Source organism: Phycodurus eques, chromosome 8 (genome assembly GCF_024500275.1).
Source record: "Phycodurus eques isolate BA_2022a chromosome 8, UOR_Pequ_1.1, whole genome shotgun sequence".
In the NCBI taxonomy this organism is placed as follows: domain Eukaryota; kingdom Metazoa; phylum Chordata; class Actinopteri; order Syngnathiformes; family Syngnathidae; genus Phycodurus; species Phycodurus eques.
In genome coordinates, this window is record NC_084532.1 from 12,368,639 (window position 1) to 12,392,000 (window position 23,362).

The 23,362-nt window shown below is 41.3% G+C and overlaps 1 protein-coding gene across 4 annotated transcripts in view; it reads left to right on the forward strand.

The window, feature by feature from the left end:
• Positions 1–23,362, forward strand: part of atp13a3 (ATPase 13A3) — a 68,772-nt gene that overhangs the window by 6,116 nt on the left and 39,294 nt on the right. For 3 of the 4 annotated variants that reach the window (XM_061682984.1, XM_061682986.1, XM_061682987.1), the window contains exons 2-9: positions 3,554–3,627; positions 5,651–5,725; positions 5,821–5,994; positions 10,256–10,486; positions 12,584–12,654; positions 12,896–12,979; positions 20,506–20,575; positions 20,676–20,810. In XM_061682984.1, coding sequence (XP_061538968.1) covers positions 5,675–5,725; positions 5,821–5,994; positions 10,256–10,486; positions 12,584–12,654; positions 12,896–12,979; positions 20,506–20,575; positions 20,676–20,810 — 816 coding nt within the window. In that variant the 5' untranslated portion in view covers positions 3,554–3,627; positions 5,651–5,674. Of the gene's footprint in view, positions 1–3,236; positions 3,338–3,553; positions 3,628–5,650; positions 5,726–5,820; positions 5,995–10,255; positions 10,487–12,583; positions 12,655–12,895; positions 12,980–20,505; positions 20,576–20,675; positions 20,811–23,362 lie in introns of those variants that run through there. The other variant, XM_061682985.1, reaches the window with a different exon arrangement.

Here is a 23,362-nt window from a genome sequence, read left to right on the forward strand (position 1 = left end):
TTAACTTCCTGCCATCTCATAGAAGACCATTCATTTGTTCTGTCTGTCACTATGCCTCACTGGCATAAATAGAAGAGCAAAGATGCATCATTTATTGTAAATATAATTTTTTTCAGGAAGTAAGTACACAAGTATATACAGTAAATGAACAGGTCATTTCAGTAGACACATTCCTCCATCTTGTGATCGGTTAGTTTTTTTAAAACTCGCTGATCGGTGAGCGGCCCCATAAATCCTGATTGTGTAAAGCCTAATCATTAAATCAGTAGCAAACAAAACAACAACGATACTATCGTTTATCGTGATAGTTTTTGGGAAAATATATTGTCCTAAAACATTTGGTATTGTGGCAGGCTGAAACATATGGAGTGAGAGCAAGAGCAATGGATAACACAAAAATACGGTACAAATTGAACAAATAAAAATCTGGAATATAGCGGGACTGCGAAACAACAACCGTCATATAGTGGAGGATTACTGTAGCTATACTCTGTGATGATAAGTTGCGGGAACTCATTGTTCCATGGCTTGGACTTATTGTTTCCAGAGATATGCATCCTGGGATTCACATAGTTTCAAGTGTTAAATGATCTGTGTAGATGGATCATATATTTCATTAGCTGACTCCTAAATTACCTGTTCTGGCACAATATTGTTAGTATGCGATAAATGCTCAAGGGTGGCAGTGGACGACTTGTTTAGTCCATTAGGCAGAAGAGAAAGAATAGGTGGTCATGGATTTTTGGTAAGGGCTGTCGTGATAATGACATGATTGGCCCTTGAGGGGAGGAAAGCTGTGCTATTATGGCCCAAGAATAGGAGGGGAAGTGATAAAGAAAGCATATTGAGTGCACAGCATGATGATAACAAAATGCATTTTCCTCCAAATGCTTCCATGAATTATGGACTTTGTCATTAGGTCATGGCTCATTGTTCTCCCTTTCCTTTTCGTATCTCTGCTTAAGAACAGTGCAGAAAGGTAGAGGCCATTATGTGTAAAATATACACAGAGTAATGCTGAGCACTTGTACAAAGAAACATTTGTTTACTTAACTGATACTGTTAACAATTTGAGGTAGTCTTTGAAGAAAACAGAAGTGTTAAGTACCGACAGAAAATGTATTCCTTTTTCATGACTGCTACAACATGTTAGCCCCCTGACAACAGCTTCACTGAACTGGACAATGTCCTTTTCAGACAGTTTGTGGACCTGAGCTGCTTCTATTCACTTTAAAGGTGAGAAATTTTGTCTAAATGCACCAGTTTAACCTTCAAAATATTTAAAAATTCAAATAAAGCATATCAGTTGCAGCAGGGGTGAGTTTAGGTCAATTAATTTGGGTGGGCTGAGACCATGACCTAATTTTGGAAAGTACTCTTCTGAAATCTGATTGAACTTTTTAGACATTGAAAAAGGTTATTTGCTGGATGACCCAAACAAGGGCTAGCCTCGCTACGAATAGATACGATTATTATTACGGTACAATATTGTTAGTATGTGATAAAAGGGTGGCAGGGGACTACTTGTTTAGTCCATTAGGCAGAATAGGAAGACTAGGTGGTCATGGATTTTTTGGTAAGACCTGTTGTGATAATGACATGATTGGCCCTTGAGGGGAGCAAAGCTTTGCTAATATGGCCCAATAATAATAATAATATTAATGTGCCTGTGTGGGTTTTCTCCGGGCACTCCGGCTTCCTCCCACATCCCAAAAACATGCATGGGAGGTTAATTGACAACTCTGAATTGCCCGTAGGTGTGAATGTGAGTGCAAATGGTTGTTTGTTTATATGTGCCCTGCAATTGGCTGGCAACCAGTTCAGGGTCTACCCCGCCTCCTGCCTAATGATAGCTGGATAGGCTCCAGCATGCCCGCGACCCTAGTGAGGAGAAACGGCTCAGAAAATGGATGGATGGTTGAATTGTTGTTATTTATTTATTTATTCATTCAATACATTGTAAAAGTCTGTTTTATTGTCAGAAAAGCACAGACCTTTTTGTAACAGTATGAATACAATGAGTATTATAGCTCAGAGGAAATGAATATTAAAAATTTTTTGGCTAGTGTCTAGCTCAGGGGTGGACAAACCATTTGGCTCAGGGGCCACATTGACGTTTAAAATTTGACAGGCGGGCCAAGCCAGGACCAGATGCTTACATATAAATAATAAACAGACAAAAGGCATTGTAGTGTTATTACTTAGATTTACTTTTAAGGGGAACAGTATTGTTTTGTTGGTCCCCTTTTTTTTGCCAGTGCATCAAAGTCTGATCTTAGTTTTGTTGTGGCAATTCTCAGAACACATCTGAGGTGTTCATCACTCATCTGGGATCTGTAGGATGTTTGTTGGTGTTTATCACACTAAAGGTCTGTTCACACACTTATGTTGAGCCAAACACCACCATCCTCCTCTGTGCCATCTTCTGGATTTTTGGAAATTTGTCTGCGCTTAATGAAGCATAAAACTGTATCACATTGGCGATCAATCATTTCCATCTGCAGCTCCAGTGGCACTGTTTCAGGGTCTTTTGTGGCTGCATCTTGGATGGCAGTTTTTCAGATAAAGGTTTTTTGCTGACCCTGCAAGCTTGATTTTAACTGCTGAGCTGTAGCCATCAGTTCCTGCGTTAATTGGCTATTAGCATAATCAGCATGCTTGGTAGAAAACTGACGGCTGATGTTATATTCCTCTAAAACCGCAATGGAGAATTCATGGTTCCATCAATTATAGCAAGTTGTCCAGGTCTTGAAGGAGCAAAGCAGATCAAGACCATCACACGAGTTCACTTGGGTTATATTTGCCTGATATTTACATTTGTTTGATGTTCTTAAAACATTTAAGTGGTGACACTATGTAAAAATAGAAGAATTTGAGAAGGGGGCCAATTATTTTTCACGACACTGTAGTCAGAGATGGTCACTTGTTGTAGCCATGTGGATGACTGTTCAGAAGTGCTGTTTTTTAAAAGTGAAGTTTCTACTTCCTGTTTTTGCCATTGGGTTCAAAGGACTCTTAGCTTTTTAAGGACTTTGATTTGGATCTTCGGTAAATGGTATCTTGAATTTCTGCTTGTGATGTTTGACAAGGAGCACGAAGTAAAGCTGTATTATGCTATGTTCACGTTTTGTGTTAGCAATTGTCTATCTAGCTGCCAGCTTGCCCTCTGCTGTACAGTTATCACTTGTGGTGGTGGCGTCCTTTATATTAATATTCTACGGTTTGAATTAACTGGCCAGGTTTTGTCAATGACAATGAAAGCCTTACACACTGCAGTGTTGTCCTCTTCCTGAAGCATTGACCAGCTAAGCTACCGCAGACCATTATGGACAATCAGGTGTGATTAAAATGTCTCTATTTGACCTTATAAATAAGTGCATGTCCACAAAGTTACCAAAGTAACTTAATCCTGTGATGACCAATGATACTTTTGTGGTGTTTATTTCTGAGTGTATAATTGGTGCCCATTGAAAGGTGAAAAGCATTTTCATATACTTTATTTTCTTCGTGATGTGTTAAGGTGAAGTTATTGTGACCTTTTCTGTTCCTCTAGGGTTCCAGGTTGGTGTGTTAAGAGCAAGCTAACAGCAAGAGACCACCTGGGGAAGTCCGTCCTAGGCTCTCAAGGTACAAGCATACATCGCTCTTCAAAAAGTTTTTGGATGTTTTCTGGGGGCGCTGATGAGCTGCACCACCCGGAGGAATCAGCTTTTAAACAGACACAAAGGGATTACAGTACTGTTAATAAATACAAAATATATATGCAGAATTGTTTTAATTCAGCAAAAATGGAGGGTTTTCGAGCATGAACTGCCTTTTTAATGTCATGCCACTGCATTTCAATCGGACAGTCTGAACTTTGACTAGGACACTCCAAAACCTTCATTTTGTTTTTTTAAGCCATTCAGAAGTTGACCTGCTAGTCTATTTTGGATCGTTATCCAGCTGCAAAACACAAGTGCGCTTCAGCTTGTGGTCACAAACTGAGCATTCTCCTTCAGGATTTTCAGAAATCATGGTTGCGTCAATCATAGAAAGTTTTCCAGGTCCTGAAGGAGTGAAGCAGCCTAAGAACATCACATGACCAGCGCCATGTTTGATTTTTGTTAGGATATTCTTTTTCTGAAATGCTTTGCTCCATTTACGCCAGATGTAACAAGACACAAACCTTCCCAGTCTCTCTCTAATTGTTGTCATAAACACTGACCTTAATTTCTCCATTTGAGCTTAAAGGCTCTCCCTATAGTTCACTGGAATCCTAAAGCGTTAGAAATGGATTTGGAACCCTTTCCAGATCGATAGATGTCAATTACTTTATTTCTTGACTGTTCTTGAATTTGTTTGGATCGTGTCATTTTGTTGCAGATTTTTAGATCTCTTGTCTGACTTGATTTTGTCCGACAGGTTATGTTTAAGTGATTTCTTGATTGAACAGGTCTGGAGGTAATTGGGCTTGGGTGTGATCAGTGAAAATTAACCAAAAGTTGTGATTTGCCACAATTAATTCATGGGGGGGGTCATTACTTTTTCACACAGGGCCAGGTAACTTTGGATAGTTTTTATTCCTGAATAATTGAAATCACCATTTAAAAACAGCACTTTAAGTTCACTTGGGCCAATACATTTTCACGGCACTGTATGTCTCTCTGTCACTCTCTCTCATATATAGTCCCCTCCAAAGGTTGTGGAACGGCAAGGTCAATTCCTTTGTTTTTGTTGAACAGTGATCCCTCAATTATCGCGGGGGTTAGGTTCCGGACCACCCCCGCAATAAGTCAATTCCGCGATGCATAAATCAGTTTTTTTTTTTTTCTTTTACAGATTTTTAAATTGTATGAATCTCTCCAGTCCCACACTTATTAATATTTCCATTACTCTTATTAACCTCTACTGAACTCATAAATATTTCCTTTACCCTTAAAACACTTTTTACACTCTTAAACATATATAATAACAATATTTAAAATGAAGGTACTCACCATTAAAGTTGATGCCAATTTTACTGCGGCAAGAGCATTGCGGCTGTCACCCAGATATTATTTTCACCCTTCTCTATGAAGCGGACCGAAGATTCATTTATGCCATAATGGCTACAGACAGCCATAAACCTTGTGCCGGTCTGCCTTTTATTCAACTGGTCGAGACGTTCCATCTTTACTGCGAGATAGCTGCTATTGCTAGCATCTTGCTCCGCCGCTAACTGCCAGCCAGCAGGTACCTTGTTTGGGCGGCATTGTAGGGCTTGACATAAAGTATTGTAACGTCTTCCAATGATAAACAGCGAGACGTCAGTCTATTTATCTCACATTTATCGATAACGTAACGAAACACTGTTACCGTGAGACGTACACCGTCAACAAACTCTCACTCGACTTGCCCACAGGCACGGAGAAGCGATGCGTTCAGAGACGCTCTGAATTATCAGCTCTCAACACAACTGATCTTTTGTACTGTACTGTACTGTACAAGTATTGTATTCCTTGTAATCTGTGTTTCAATAAATTGTCATTTGTTTTTTCCCATGATTTAGCTAAAAAAATGCTTTAGTTGTAATGCTTCATATGTAATGCTTCATATGTAATGTTTATAGTCTTGCAGACTATTACACTGAATGCAGAAGCCATATTTTTGTATCTTTTTGTCACTGCAGTGACTAAGGAGGGAGCTTTGCATCATGGAGAAGGAAGAACTAAAGGTCCTCAACAAGGGGGAAGAAGAAGAGATGGTGAGCATCCTGAATTACTGCGTCAACCTCAAATATACAAATTCTTGTCTTCTGAGTTTTCACATCGTGCCCCCTTTTCTACTTCCATTTTAAAGGAGTTGCAAGGCTACCGTTTGTGCCGCTTGCGACTGGCACTGGTGGGTCTTGGGGTGCTGTGTACAGGGGGCTTCCTACTCCTGCTGCTCTACTGGAAACCAGAGTGGTGCGTCAAGGCCACCTGCGTCCCTACCATGGCCTGTGATGCCGAAGTGGTGTTGCTGCAATCAACGGTTTGTAGTCATTGTTGAGAAAGCATTGTGAGGCTATTAACATTTATTTTACTAATATGTAACTAACATACAGACAGGAATAAGTATGTAATACTCTTTCCAAAAAAATAGAATATCATTGAAAGGTTTTGTTTCCATAATTCCATTCAAAAAGTTAAAATTTCATAGATGATAGATTCAGGGCCCACAATTTAAACCATTTCAAGTATTTGTTTGTTTATTTTTACATAATTTGGGCTTCCAGCTCAAAAACCCCACAAAATCATGAATTCAAAAAATTAGAACACTGAAGAAATCAGCCCAAATTTTGCAGGCCATGAATGTTTCAAACTGTCGCACACTAAGCTACTAAACTCAAAGCACCTGCACAGGTTTCCCCAGGTCTCATTAAATTGCTTCTGTTTGGTTCAATTGTCTCAGTTGGGTTAAATATGGGGAAGACTGCAGACTTGACAAATGGCCAGAAGACTATGATTGATACCCTCCATAGGATGGGTAAGCCACAAAAGTTCATAGCTAAGGAGGCTGGCTGTTCACAGAGTGCTGTCTCCAAGCATCTCAATGGAAAGTCTTGTGAAAGGACAAAATGTGGCAGGAGAAGACACACCAGAAAAAGAGATGACCGTGGACTTCAGTGGATTATCAAACAAAGAAGATTCAATAATCTAGCAGAGATAGTCTGCCAGAATTTTTAAGAGGACTTCATGATTCCTTCTGCTGCGGATCTGTATGGAGATGTAGATTTCATCTTACAGCAGGACCTGGCCCCTGCCCATACCGCCAGAAGCACCAAAACCTGATTTTATGCCCATGCCATCACAGTGCTTGACTGGTCACCCAACTTGTTGGATCTAAACCCTATTTAGAATCTAAGCGGTATTATCAAGAGGAAAATGAGGGGCACCAGACACAAAAACAAAGAATTGACAGCAAGCATCAAGGATATCTGGCCTTCCATAACTCCCAGGCAATGCCACGGCGCATCGAGGCAGTGATTAAAACAAAGGGATTCCCAGTGTTGAAGATCAACATCTCGTTTTGAAAGTACCATATTTTGATTGATTTTAATGTGACCCTAATTTCTTTTTTAAAAATTTTTTTTATTTTATTTTTATTTTATTGATTTTTTCCTCCCCCCTACAAAAACTGACAATGGTGATCACAGTCTTCACAGTATTACATTTTTTGAATTCCTGATTTTGTGGGTTTTATGAACTGGAAGCCCAAATTATGTAAAAATAAACAAATAAATACCTGAACTGGTTGAAATTGTAGGCCCTGAATCCATTACCTACGAAAGTTTAACTTTTTGAATGGAATTAGGGAAATAAACCATCCATCCATTTTCTACTGCTTATCCGAGGTCGGGTCGCGGGGTCAGTAGCTTTAGCAGGGACACCCAGACTTTCCTCTCCCCAGCCACTTCATCCAGCTCTTCCGGGGGGGATCCCGAGGCGTTCCCAGGCCAGCCGAAAGACATAGTCCCTCCAGCGTGTCCTGGGTCGTCCACGGGGTCTCCTCCCGGTGGGACACGCCTCTCGAACACCCCACCAGGGAGGCGTCCGGGAGGCATCCGAATCAGATGCCCCAGCCACCTCATCTGGCTCCTCTCGATGTGGAGGAGCAGCGACTCTACTCTGAGATCCTCCCGGATGACCGAGCTTCTCACCCTATCTCTAAGGGAGAGCCCGGACGCCCAGCGGAGGAAACTCATTTCGGCCGCTTGATCCGGGATCTTGTTCTTTCGGTCACGACCCACAGCTCGTGACCATCGGTGAGGGTAGGAACGTAGATCGACCGGTAAATTGAGAGCTTCGCCTTTCAGCTTAGCTCCTTCTTTACCACAACGGACCGATACAAAGTCCGGATCACTGCAGACGCTGCACTGATCCGCCTGTCGATCTCCCGTTCCATTCTTCCCTCACTCGTGAACAAGACCCCAAGATACTTGAACTCCTGCACTTGGGGCAGGATCTCATCCCCGACCTGGAGAGGGCACGCCATCTTTTTCTGACTGAGGACCATGGTCTCAGATTTGGAGGTGCTGATTCTCATCCCAGCCGCTTCACACTCTGCTGAGAACTGATCCAGTGAGAGTTGGAGTTCACGGCTTGATGAAGCCAACAGAACCACATCGTCTGCAAAAAGCAGAGATGCAATACTGAAGCTACCAAACCGGACCCCCTCTACGCCTCGGCTGCGCCTTGAAATTCTGTCCATAAAGGTTATGAACAAAATCGGTGACAAAGGGCAGCCTTGGCGGAGTCCAACCCTCACCTGGAACGAGTCCGACCTACTGCTGGATCTGCGGACCAAACTCTGACTCCGGTCGTACAGGGAACGAACAGCCCGTATCAGGGGGTTCGGTACCCCATACTCACGAAGCACCCCCCACAAGACCCCCCAAGGGACATGGTCGAACGCCTTCTCCAAGTCCACAAAACACATGTAGACTGGTTGAGCAAACTCCCATGCACCCTCGAGGACCCTGCCGAGGGTGTAGAGCTGCTCCACTGTTCCACGGCCAGGACGAAAACCACTCTGCTCCTCCTGAATCTGAGATTAGACTTCCCGACGGACCCTCCTCTCCAGCATCCCTGAATAGACCTTACCAGGGAGGCTGAGCAGTGTGATCCCCCTGTAGTTGGAACACACCCTCCGGTCCCCCTTCTTAAAAAGGGGGACCACCACCCCAGTCTGCCAATCCAGAGGCACTGTCCCCGATGTCCACGCGATGTTGCAGAGGCGTGTCAACCAGGACAGCCCCACAACATCCAGAGGCTTTAGGAACTCCGGGCGAATCTCATCCACCCCTGGGGCCTTGCCACCGAGGTGGTTAAAAAGCTCCCCAAATCCAGAGATAGGAGAACCCGGATGGTGGACCAAAATTTCCTCGAAGCCGTCCGTAAATCTTTATCCATGGCCTCACCAAACTCCTCCCATACCCGAATTTTTGCTTCAGCGACCACCAAAGCTGCATTCCGCTTGGCCAGCCGGTACCCATCAGCTGCCTCAGGAGTCACACCAGCCAAAAAAACCCGATAGGACTCCTCCTTCAGCCTGACGGTATCCATCGTTCGGGGATTGCCGCCACGACAGGCACCGACCACCTTACGGCCACAGCTCCGTTCGGCCGCCTCAGCAATGGAGGTGCGGAACATGGTCCACTCGGACTCGATGTCCCCCGCCTCCCCCCGGAACATGAGCAAAGTTCTGTCGGAGGTGGGAGTTGAAACTCCTTCTGACAGGGGATTCTGCCAGACGTTCACAGCAGACCCTCACAATACGTTTGGGGCTGCCACGTCGGACCGGCATCTTCCCCCACCATCGGAGCCAACTCACCACCAGGTGGTGATCAGTTGACAGCTCCGCACCTTTCTTCACCTGAGTGTCCAAGATATGCGGCCGCTAGTCCGATGACACGACCACAAAGTCGATCATCGAACTGCGACTTAGGGTGTCCTGGTGCCAAGTGTTCGTTTGTCGTCATCATAAGGGGTCTTTGAGCCGTGCTTTGTCTGGTCCCTCACCTAGGACCTGTTTGTCATGGTTGACCCTGGCAGGGGCTTAAAGCCCCAGACAACTTAGCTCCTAGGATCATTGGGACACACAAACCCCTCCACCACGATTAGGTGACGACTCAGGGAGGGGGAAATAAACCTTTCCATGATATTCACATTTTTTGGAAAGGGTCTTGTCAGTGATTAATGACATCAACTATCCAGTGTGGTTCCATTTGCATAAATTTGACATTGTGCAAGTGTGTAAGTACATACTGGATGCTACTACTTGATTTTGATAATATGGTACACTGTGATTTATTAAAGAAATAATTTTATAATTTACAGCTGTACTCATTTACTTGATAATTTACAGCTGTAGTCATTCTCAAGGCATCATTTGTTGCCTGAATGGAGGCATACAAAGGAGGATTGATAACATCACATTGGAAAAAAAATGTAATTGTAAATTTATCAGATAAAAGCGGTATTGTAATAATCCATGTACAGCATTATGTAAAAATTACGTAACCACCACCTTCCAGGAAACTTTAGAGAAGACAATGGTTGTGCCTGAGAAAGAAATAATTATATTTGGTGCAGATCTGGATAGGAGATAGGAGGTATTTTATACTTTTACAAACTTGTATGTACTTTGCTCAATTTCCTTTGCTAACAGTATTGCACTAGTGGCAAAACTAAATCCAACCACCATGTATCTATGCGCTCTTTCTGTCAAGTAAAGTTGTACTTTTGACTAGGATGAGTTCCGGCGCTGGTTCCTGGCTAAGGTTCAAGTGATTCTAGCCCCAGGAAGCAACCCCTTCCACAACCTGGAGACCCAAACCACCTCCCCTTCTTCCCCGACCTTCCCTTCTTGTCCCTTCTCCTCTTCCGTCCCATCTATGGCCAATGGCGACACACTCCCGTCTTCCGATGGGATCACAGCTCGGGAGCTCATCAGAAGATATGTCGACTACCAGCCTACAAGGGTAGGGAAAACCCGTCTTCTTGGTACACTGCATTTATAATAGAAGATGAAGGAGAAGTGGAAAGTGGGTTCTTAGGCAGAAAAGTGAAGAGGAAAGCACAGAGCCTAGCACTGAATGTGAGGCCTATGACAGGGAAAGCTCTGGATTTGGTTGACATGATGATTAGGAGAAAGGTTGATATTTTGTGTGTCCGGGAGAGCAGGTTGAAAGCCAGTAAGGCTAGCAGTTTCAGGGTAGGGTTCAAATTAATTTACCATGGTGTAGATGGGAAGAGAAATGGAGTAGGGCTTATTTTAAAGGTTAGCTAAGAATGTCTTGGAGGTGAAAAGAGTATCAGATCGAGTGATGAGGCCGAAATTTGAAATTGAGATCTCTACTGGTTGGCCAGACAGAGGGATAGAGATGGGAAGGATGTGCAGCAGGTTAGGATGATTCAGGATAGTGAGGGAAATGTGTTGGCTGGTGCCAGCAGCGTGCTGGATAGATGGAAAGAATAATTTGAGGATTTGATAATTGAGGCAAATGAGAGAAGGAAGAGTAGAGAAGGCAAGTGTGGTGGACCAGGAAGTAGCAATGATAAGGGGGAAGTTAGAAAGGCACTAAAGAGGATGAAAAATCGAAAGGCACTTGGTCTTGATGACATACCTGTGGAGGTATGGAAGCATCTAGGAGAGGTGGCTGTGGAGTCTTTGACCAGCTTGTTCACCAGAATTCTAGCGGGTGAGAAGATGCTTGAGGAATTGAGCAAACGTGTACTGGTGCCCATTTTTAAGAACAAGGGTTATATGCAGAACTATAGTGGAATAAAGTTGATGAGCCACACAATGCTGTTATGGGAAACAGTAGTGGAGGCTAGACTTAGGACAGAAGTGAGTATTTGCAAGCAACAGTATGGTTTCATGCCTGGAAAGAGTACCACAGATGCATGATACAGAGTATAAGGAGCTACATTGTGTCTTTGTAGATCAAGAGCAAGCCAATGACAAAGTACCCAGAGAGGAACTGTGATATTGCATACGAAAGTCTGGAGTGGCAGAGAAGTATGTTAGAATAGTACAGGACATGAATGAGTGCAGCAGAAAAGCGGTGAGGTCTGCTGCAGGTGTGACAGAGGAGTTTATGGTGGAGAGGGGATGCAATTATTGCAAATAAGGGTTATGCCACCAAATATTAAATGTTGTTCACTTTAAGTTAATTTAATCGTCTGTTCCAATAGTATTGCTCACTGGAAAAGTGGGTGGGTTCAAACAAAAGGTGCTCTGTCTTGAGTTGTTTAACACATCTAGATGTAAACACGATTAAATAAAAGCTGGAATTCTGAACAATAAATACAAAGGAATCGACTTTGCCGTTCCAATTCTTGAGGGGACTGTATCTTTTATGTACAGTGTCATTACCCTTTTAATCTTCCACTCCCTTACACAATGTAGAAAGTAGCTGTTTCCCCAGTCTACACTCATACCCTGAAAGGAACATCTTAATAATTTCCAGCCCCCTCCCCTCTAAGGTCACCACCTTTGTTTGCTCTAAATAATGCCTTAAATGCAAATGTCTGTATTGATCCTGATTTGTTAAACCATATTGGTCTTTCATCTCTTGAAAACTTTTCCTCTCCTTCTTTCTTAAGAGCACCCCCAAAATAACAGGTCCCCTTTCCCAATGTTTAAAACTTTGCATCCATTCTATTTGGAGTAAATTCAGTCATACTGAGTCCATTTTAATAACCTACTTTCATTCTAAAGATTTATCTGGATTTAAAACGTAAATCAAACCAGATCTTTAGTGACATGTTCAACCATGGATTTTCTCCTTATCTATTATGTTTTCTCAAGTTTAGTCTCCAATTATAGCTTGCATAAGCACCCCATCTGTTGTGCTTGCCTCAATGTCTTTCCATCTGGTGCCTTGCATTTTTGTCTATAACCAGTGCAATTATGATCAGTCATGGTTGGAACCTGATGACATAATTGATATAAAATTACCCATCCAAAACCACTGACATTTACTCATGTGTTAAGCAATTTTAAAATAATATATTTTCAAATTATGTTACACGTGCTGCAAATCTAATTTTCTCCGCCCTTTTGTGTCTTTCAGATTCGTTATTTTACCCTCCACAGCACAAAATATTATTGGAATGACAGAGTGCAGAACTTTGAAGTTTTAACGTAAGCTTTGTTTTTCTACTGTTTTTTTTGTGTGCAGTCGCCCAAATAGTTTGAGATTTTTAATGTTTTTAATTTTTTTTAACCGCATTGTGTTTAAGCAAATGGTATAAAAATGGAATCTGAATCTTTGTTAAATAATAAACATTATTTTAACACGACAGTAAATACTTAAATTGCTGTCACCATGAAGCTTGACTATACTAGTCACAATTTTGCATACTGCTGTGACTTTATCTGATAGTGGCCTGGATGATCTCCATGTTACCCCTTCCGCTCTCCACTCAGAGCACAGCAAAGGCCTAACCAGGAACCAGCAAGAATACAGGTAATACATATCTGATTGACAAAATGTGTTAGTGCTGGTCAACTCCTGGCCATTTATCAACTGGCATTTAGCTTCTAAAGACAGGTTACATGTGGGGCTGTCTCTATTGAATTTCTTTTAGAATCTATTATCCTACTGACTGTTCCATCGAGTAACCGAGTAATCCTCCCCGCAACCCTCACTCCCAAAAAAATATATATATTTTTTGGAATTCTCATTTTCGAGGGATGGACTTCTCTCATTTAACTGCATAAATAGGTACTGAGTGTATTGTAAGAATGTTTTGTGTAGTAGGGGAGTTGAATGTGAATGAATGCAAGTACAACCCCAATTCCAATGAAGTTGGGACGTTGTGTTAAACATCAATAAAAACCGAATACAATGATTTGCAAATCATGTTCAACCTATATTTAATTGAATACACTACAAAGACAATATATTTAATGTTCAAACTGATAAATTGTATTGTTTTGAGCAAATAATCATTAACTTAGAATTTTATGGCTGCAACACGTTCCAAAAAAGCTGGGACGGGGTCATCTTTACCACTGTGTTACATCACCTTTTCTTTTCACAACATTCAATAAACGTTTGGGAACTGAGGACACTAATTGTTGACGCTTCGGAGGTGGAATTATTTCCCATTCTTGCTTGATGTACAGCTTCAGCTGTTCAACAGTCCGGCGTCTCGGTTGTCGTATTTTACTCTTCATAATGCGCCACACATTTTCAATGGGAGGCAGGCCAGTCTAGTACCCACACTCTTTTACTACGAAGCCACCCTGTTGTAACACGTGCAGAATGTGGTTTGGCATTGTCTTGCTGAAATAAGCATGGGTGTCCATGAAAAAGACATTGCTTGGATGGCAGCATATGTTTCTCAAAACCTGTATGTACCTTTCAGCATTAATGGTGCCTTCACAGATGTGTAGGTTACCCATGTCATTGGCACTAACACAGCCCCATACCATCACAGATGCTGGCTTTTGAACTTTGCGTCCATAACAGTCCGGATGGTTCTTTTCCTCTTTGGCCCAGAGGACACGACGTCCACAATTTCCAAAAACAATTTGAAATTTGGACTCGTCGGACCACAGAACACTTTTGCCTCTTTTCATCAGCCCATCTTAGATGAGCTCGGGCTCAGAGAAGCTGGCGGCGTTTCTGGGTGTTGATAAAGTGCTTTTGCGTTGCATAGTAGAGTTTGCACTTACGGATGTAGCGTCAAACTGTATTTACTGACATTGGTTTTCTGAAGTGTTCCTGAGCCCATGTGGTTGGTTTTTGATGCAGTGACGCCTGAGTGATCGAAGGTCACGGGCATTCAATGTTGGTTTTCGGCCTTGCCGCTTACATGCAGTGATTTCTCCAGATTCAGAATCATCTTTATTTGCCAAGTATGTCCAAAAAAAAAAAACACAAGGAATGTTTCTCCGGTAGTTGGAGCCGCTCTAGTACGACAACAGTCAGTCAATTGACAGAGAACACTTTTGAGACATAAAGACATTGACAAAAAATAACAGTCACTGAGCAGTAAGGGGTTGCTAGTTATCTGGTAATGCTGGTACATTTTTATTTTTATTTTATAAAAAGATGTGCAAAAAGATGCAGAGTCCTCTAGCACTTAGAGCAGTTCCAATGACTAATATTGCAATAGTCCGGTGCAATGACCATTGTGCAAAGGGCGCCGAGACTTCAAGAAGTGTATGCGGTTTAAAGTGACGAGTCGTGCGATAATCTGGGGCAATGTTGATTGTGCAAATGTTGCAGATACTCCTCAATCAGTGTGCAAATGGAGAAGATGCTACTCTGGCATGATTCTCTGAACCTTTTGATATTTTGATGGACCGTAGATGATGAAATCCCTAAATTCATTGCAATTGTACTTTGAGGAACAGTGTCCTTAAACTGTTCGACTATTTTCTCACGTACTTGTTCACAAAGAGGTGAAACTCGCCCAATCTTTGCTTGTGAGTGACTGAGCAATTCAGGGAAGCTCCTTTTATACCCAATCATGGCACCCACCTGTTCCCAATTATCCTGTTCACCTGTGGGATGTTCCGAACAGGTGTTTGATGAGCATTCCTCAACTTTCTCAGTCTTTTTTTCCACCTGTCCCAGCTTTTTTGGAACGTGTTGCAGCCATAAAATTTGAAGTTAATGATTATTTGCTAAAAACAATAAAGTTGATCAGTTTGAACATTAAATAGCTTGTCTTTGTAGTGTATTCAATTAAATATAGGTTGAACATAATTTGCAAATCATTGTATTCTGTTTTTATTTAACACAACGTCCCAACTTCATTGGAATTGGGGTTGTACGATAGTAGTAGTAGTAGTTATTCAATAATTATACTGTATAGGCTATTGTATATTATTGTAGGTAAAGGATATGAGCACAGGAGAAGCTTGTTCATAATGCTTTTGTTTTCTTAAAAGTATTTTTTATACACTTAAGCATCGCAACGCTGAACACACCCGGTCTCCCACTCAGTCTCTTTTAGCCATGCCCATGTGTCGAAAAAAAACGTGTCAGCTTCAACATCACGCTGAGAAAGTCTCTGAAGCGTTATTGACTACAGAAAAACACAATAGTTAATTCTAACTAGCGATAGTAGGGATACAGTACGTTATAAGTTACACTGCGGTGAAAACGTATTGGTCCCCTTCTCAAATTCTTATATTTTTGCAGTTTCCCCACTTTGTTTGACATCAAACAAATGTAAATACCAGGCAAACATAACCCAACTGAATTTAGAATGTTTTTTTAAAATGCTGATTTCATTTATTAAGGGGGAAAAAAACTTCAAATTTATCTGGCCCTTTGTGGAAAAAGTACCTAATAACTGGTTGGGCCATCCTCAGCAGCAACAACTGAAATAAAGTGTTTTCTAAGACTGGCAATGAGTCTATCACATCTCTGTGGAGATATTTCGGCCCACTCTTCCTTGCAGAATCGTTTGAATTCAGCAAAAATTGAGTGTTTTCGACCATGAACAGCCTTTTTAAGGTCATACCCACTGCATTTCAATAGGATTCAAGTCCGGACTTTGACGAGTCCTCTCCAAAACCTTCATTTTGTTTTTTAAAGCTATTCAGAAGTTGACTTGTTGGTGTGGTTTGGATCGTTATCCTGCTGCAGAACCCAAGTGCGATTCAGCTTGAGGTCATGAACTGATGGCGGAACATTCTCATTTAGGGTTTTCTGTTGAAGAGCAGAATTAATGGTTCCATCAATCATAGGAAGTTGTCCAGGTCCTGGTCACTCTGAGAGAGAACACCATCATCTTCATTTCCACCTACCCCAGCTCTGCTTCCTGTTGTCTCTTCAGTGCCATTGTCTCTAATATGTACATCAAGGCTGGCTTCACTACTGTCTTATAAACGTTGCCCTTAATCCTAACAGTGTGTCTTCTGTCACAGAACACACCTGCCACCTTCCTCCACCTGTTCCAACCTGCTTGGACCAGTTTCTTCCTTACCGCACTCACCATTACTCTATAGAGTCTCGACTGTTGACCCCAAGTAATTGAAGTCTTCCACCTCATTTGCCTGTAGCCTAACTCTTCCCCCTCCACCCCTCTCATTCATACGTATATTCTCTTACTTTGGCTAATCTTCATTCCTCTCCTTTCCAGAGCATACCTCCACCTTACTAACTGTTCCTCCACCTGCTCCCTGCTTTCACTGCAGATCACAATGCCATCTGCGAACACCATGGTCCACAGTGTTTCCAGTCTATCCTCATCTGTGAGCCTATCCATCACCACTGCAAACAGGAAGGGGGAGAGGGCTGATCAGAATCATCTTTATTTTGCTAAGTATGTCCAAAAAACATACAAGGAATTTGTCTCCGGTAGTTGGAGCCGCTCTAGTACGACAACAGTCAGTCAATTGACAGAGAACACTTTTGAGATAAAAAGACATTGAGAAAAACAGTCACTGAGCAATAAAGTGTTGCTACTTATCTGGAAATGCCGGTACAATTATTATTATACATTTTTTTTTTTTACAATTGTGCAAAAAGATACAGTCCTCTAGCACTTAGAGCAGTTTGAATGACTAATATAGCAATAGTCCGGTGCAATGACCATTGTGCAAAGGGCGCCGAGACTTCAAGGAGTGTATGCAGTTTAAAGTGACTAGTAGTGCGATAATCTGGGACAATGTTGATTGTGCAAATCTTGCAGATACTCCTCAGTCAGTGTGCAAGTGGTGCAGGTGGTACTCTGGCATGAGTGGCCAGTATTGGTGAACCACATATATGCAAATAGTGCAGCGTGGCGAGACTACTACAGTGAGTGCATGAGTGATGTGTATTTGGCCCGACAGAAATGTGACAACAAACTCAAGACAAAAACAAAATTGGCAGCATGTTGCAATGGCATTGTAGGTTAGCTGTTTAAGAAGTTGATGGCAAGAGGGAAGAAGCTGTTGGAAAATCTGCTAGTTCGAGTTTGCATTGATCGGTAGCGCCTACCTGAGGGAAGGAGCTGAAAGAGCTGGTGACCGGGATGTGGAGGGTCCGAGAGGATTTTGCACGCTCTTGTCTTAGTTCTGGCAGCGTGCAAGTCCTCAAGGGTTGGTAGGGGGGTACCGACAATCCTTTCAGCAGTTTTGATTGTCCGTTGCAGTCGGAGTTTGTCCTTTTTTGTAGCAGCACCAAACCAGACTGTGATGGAAGAACACAGGACTGATTCGATGACCGCTGTGTAGAACTGCCTCAGCAACTCCTGTGGCAGGCCGTGTTTCCTCAGAAGCCGCAGGAAGTACATCCTCTGCTGGGCCTTTTTTAGGACGAAGTTGATGTTGATCGTCCACTTCAGGTCCTGAGAGACTGGTCTCTGCTCCTCCTTTTGTCTTAATCTTCCTCCCCACCACTCGCGTCATTTTACCACCATCCTATGCTGTCTAGCCACACTCTCCCCTACCTTCGAGTCAGTAACCTCCTTCAGATTACATCATCTGTACAAGATATAATCCACCTGCGTGCTTCTACAACCACTCTTGTAGGTCACTTATGTTCCTGCCTCTTCTGGAAGAAGGTGTTCACTTCAAAGTCTGCCATCATCTGTCCCTCCACGTTCCTTTCCTGGATGCTGCACTGCACTTCTGCAACACGTGTTTCCTTCACCAAAATGTCAATCTGCACCAATCATGACACTCTCTCTCTGTCTGGGATTCTCTGAACTACTTCGTCAAGCTCCTTTCAGAATTTCTTTTTCACCTCTGAATCACATCCTACCTGTGGTGCATAGCCACTACTCATATTATACATAACACCCTCAATTTCAGGTTTCAGCCTTATCACTCGATCTGATACTCTTTTCACCTCCAAGACATTCTTAGGTAACTTTTTAAAAGAACCCCTACTCAATTTGTCTTCTAATCTACACCATGGTAAAATAATTTGAACCCTGCCCCTAAACTTCTAGCCTTACTGCTTTTCCACCTGCTCTCCTTGGGGCCTCATTTACAAAAGGTGCGTACGCACAAAAACGTGGCCTATGTTCTTTTTCACAGCAAAGTTCAGATGTATCAAGAGTGAAATGACCGTGGAAATGTGCAGTGCCTCACGCCAACTTCATGGCTGGCATACGCATGTTTCTATAGCTGTTGGTGCTTTGGTGACACTTAGAGGTGATACTGGGAAACTCACATCTGCACATAAGAGACACATGAGCAATTCGCATTGATGAACAATTAATGATCGGCAACATTTGATTTCAACAACGTAAAAGAGGCAAGGACTCTGAATTCACTTGTTAACCAGTGTATTTAATGAATCACTGATATTTGTGAGGGCACCTATTAATTGATCAAGGCGATCATTTATGCCACCTGTTGCCCTCACAATCTCTTCTTCTGACTTCAGCACATGCACTGAAAGAGAGAGTTCTTTGAATTTACTTAATTTGAACATGTACATTGGTTGCACATTATTAAAATGTGTTAAAATGACATTTACCCCTCTCCTCCTAAAACAAATGTAATTTTAACACATTTTAATCATGTGCAACCAATGTACATGTTCAAATTAAGTAAATTCAAAGGACTCTTTATCAGTGTGCACGGGTGAGGACACAGCCAGTCGGGCGGGCAGCAGCAGCCGGTTGTTGGAGTGTAATGGCGTCAGAGAGGCTGGGGATGCCGGAGGAGACGCCAGGAAGGGAGGAGGAATCCCCCGAACATGAAGCGCGTGGCTGCGACTGCGTGTCCTCTCCTGTGTATTAAAATAATAAATTCAGCTTCTGTTTGAATTTAAATGATTTATTCCAAATACCATACATACAACATTCACACATGAACCTTTATCTCATAGGGCTGAGTGTAGGTTACTGTATGAACACATTTGTTGTGAGTTATAAAAATAAATGGTGATTACCTTGTGGGGTAATCAGTGTCAGCCACATGTGCTCCCACCACACCTGTGAGACTTGAACAATAGTTGAACAAACTATATTATTCTTGACTTCTGATTTGAAAACTAATTAGCCATAATTTTATTGTACAGTAAACAGACATTAATGATAAATGCGTTCCCATATTATTTGAATATCTCTTCAGGTTGGAAAAACAGTAGGTTTACCTGATACCTCTGTTGTTTTTTTAACATAAAAATAATACAAATGTTAAGAATAAATACACTTACTGTAAGTGAAGACAAAATGCATAATGCTCAAATGTTTTAATTATATTTTTTACTACGCAGTAGTGGTTACGTAGCTTGTGTTGTGTCGTGTTAAGTGTTTTGGGGAAGTATGGCCATGATGGAATTTTTATGTTCACCAACCTTTTAATTCTCATGTTGTCACCAGGAAAACCTGCTTGAAATGTCTCACGAATTGATGTTTGGCCTAGCTTGCATCTTGGAATTTTACATGAACATAGTGGCTTGTCATATTACTTGTATAACCCGACTTGCGACTTGTCGACGACCGTGGTCAGCATCTGTCCGTCATGTTTTCTCCTCGATCGTATTTGATTACTGCAAAAATAAAATGTTCATACTTTTGATTTAAGGTTTGCAGGACGTTCCTCTTGTTACGTTTAGCGCTCTGCTCAATGCTTCGCAATATTTCCTGCACTGCACATGCGCATCTTGCATGGTTCCCTGCACACTTTGGAGTGGATCATGGGAGATATGGTTTGCTTCTCAGACTGGCTCCCTCAATAGCGGCAGAAAAAAACTGCACTGTTTGATACTCCCATTGTCGTGGGAAAACTACTACTACCTAGATTTTGATTACTTAGTATTTAATAATTTTGTTCTTGTTCATTTGATTAGTAATCAAGAGGAGGGATTTGTTGTGGGAAAATTACCAATATAGTCTGTATTGTTTGTTTCCATAATTTCTTGTTACCTAGCACTTTGTTTTTCTTCATCCTGCGTCAGTGGAATGTGTTCTGTACCAGCCCCCCCCCTTTTTTTTTTTTTTTTTTTTTTTTTTTTTTTTAGTGCTAAACGTTTCGCATTTTGGTTTAACTTTTAACATGGTGTTTTTTCATTCTTTTATATTTTTTCAGGAGACAGTTTTTTGGATTGAATACAATTGAAGTGAAAGTGCCTTCTGTTTTCAAGCTGCTTATCAAAGAGGTAGAACCTATGACGATGTTTTAAAAATATTTCATTTGTAATTCTCATATCTTCTCATTGTTGCATTAGCCCATCTGATGTCTATCCCTTTCTTTTCCAGGTCCTAAATCCATTCTATATCTTCCAGCTCTTCAGTGTGATATTATGGAGTGCCGATGAATATTACTATTATGCTGTTGCCATTCTTATCATGTCATTTATATCCATAGCTACCTCTCTATATACCATAAAAAAGGTAAGCATGTGTAATTTTACCACACATTTAAACACTGCATCAAACTCAATCCAAAAACAAAATATGTGCCTAATTCAGGTTATAAAATATTGGACTTTGTCAACAAGATTATCAAAAGCGAGATAATGGGCAGAAAATAAATTAGGCAAAGCACTCTCTTATAGTGAGTCTCAACTGGTGGGTTGTAGCTTCATTGTCAGTGGGTTACAGACACGTAGTAAAAAAAATACAGGGCATCCTTGATTCATGACTTCATATGACTTACTGTTTTTCATGTTTTATATTCATGGTTTTTCATACAAATACAGAATCTACTTGAATTAGGACTTTTCTACTTTGTCAGCTGCCAGGGTTTGTGGCGATGGCAAAAATGGAGAACCCCAGCACAGGCAGACAAGGCTGGAATTCGGGAGTCTCAAAATAATTATTCATTTTCAAAAACAGAAAGGCAAACAAGGGGCATGGAAAAATCTAAATACTAAATTACCGAAGTCCCAGAAAATCTAAGTGACAAAGAAACACTAAGAAATAAAACACTCACCACAACAGGGAACATGACAAAACTAGAAACGTGACTTAAAGCAAGAATAATCGAACACCGACTGAATGAAAGCAGGGAACTAAATGCAAACAAATTGATGAGACAAGGCACACCTTGATGAGACACGAGTGGCTGGAGAGTGTATATTTGTAGAAACAAGGAACGAAACTGACAAGAACAGGTGGAAACAAAAACCTAACGAGTTGACAATGCAAAAGTCCACAAACAGCAAAACCTAAAGAGTTGACAACTCAACAGTCAACAAACACAGATCTCATGATATTCAGTGTCGGTTAGTGATAAGACTGACACATACCAACTTTTATTTCCCTACAGTTTTACAAATTTGTAGGAGCAAAACGCCGTAGTTAACTGAGGACTCCCTGTACAGTGAAGTAATTAGCATCTCAGGTCAGACTTGTCTTTTATTTTGAAAATATTTTAACAGGCATGCATCAGACAGGTTAGAAAAATATGACAATACAATGGGGGAATTAAATGTAGGGGTGCAGCTATAGAATATTTTACTACTCAAGTATCCTTCGAAACCCTCTTCGCTTTGGGTACACAACCCATTTTACCCGTTATTCCTCTCTGACCACATTTGCCATGTTTTTCCACCCGCATGACTCAAGGTGTACCCACTTTCAGAGCAGATTGTAGTATACTCACATGTCAGACAGCGACTACACTGAGCAAAACTTTTAGGCACCCTGTAAGTTCAGTGTTAGGAAATTTCTTTTTCTACGTGAAACAGTTAAACAAAAAGGTTAAGTTCACCGTTCCAAAAATTTACTCGTTCAGTTCCTAATTCATAATTCCAAATTTTTAACCAAATTCACTGTTCCAAAAATGAACTAGTTCATAGTTTTTTTTTTTGTTTTTTTTTTTTGTCCCCCCGCTCAATATGTTGCTGATGGGTAATTACCCTAAAAATACAGACATTTCATTTCCCCATTGTTGCCACCCATTTAGTCCACGCTAGTAGCCATTTGCGGCTTTCACCCTACAATCTCAAAAACAAAATCTCAAATACATGAGGGAAAACCTTTTGCTTTTCTGGTCTTTGTTAAAATGAGAAATTAACACAAAAATTTAGCTTTTGTCCTTAATGTGCAAACAAAAACACTTAGTACACTATGACAAGAACGTTGGCGAAAGGACATTGATAACTTTGTATTTGATCTGATTATTCTTATACAAAAAAAAAATACTAATTTTTTGACAGTGTTTTAACTAAAGCATTTTGATACAAATACATTTCCTAGTAATCCATTTTTACAATTATGTACTGTATTTCAAATGAACATATTCACTCCCATTCACGCAGTTTCCCTGAACGCACCTCGCACACTCGCCAGCTGCTACGTAAACGTGAATGGTGGAAGCGGCCGCACGAAATCAGTTGCCACATACGATGTTTATTGTCAACAAAGACGCAGAGTATGACGGCTGAACCCCGGCTGAACACCCGACATATGAAGGCTCGTATACAGTGTGCTCAGCCAAGCCAACCAAGCTTTGCTTCACTTTCCGCTGTTTCGGTGACAACAATGTCACCTATCTGCGTCCGTTGAGCACAGCGAACAATCTGCGATTCACAGATTTCCTTTTCAATGTGTTTTATGAGGGACAAAATGCTAATTTTGACTTGCCAATAGTGATGCCAGACCACAAGCCTTGAAACTATATTTTTGCTTGGTTAGAGAGCAATTATGAATACAAAGTGCAAAATAAGACTTTTATCTTAATAATGTACGACTAATTGGTTTCCTTTTTCATATAATCATCCATCCATTTTCATTTCCACATATTTGCAATGAAAACTGTTACTATAACAATTTACCATCTGGATGCTTTAGGAACATTAAACATAGCCTGGGTCAAATTGACCCAGGAACATCATTGCTGTTCCTGAGAGTCCAACCTGACAGGAGGGTTCAATATAAATTTAAATTAATAGTTCCCTAAAGTTTTATACAGTAATTCGAGTTGTCACGTCCACCACTGG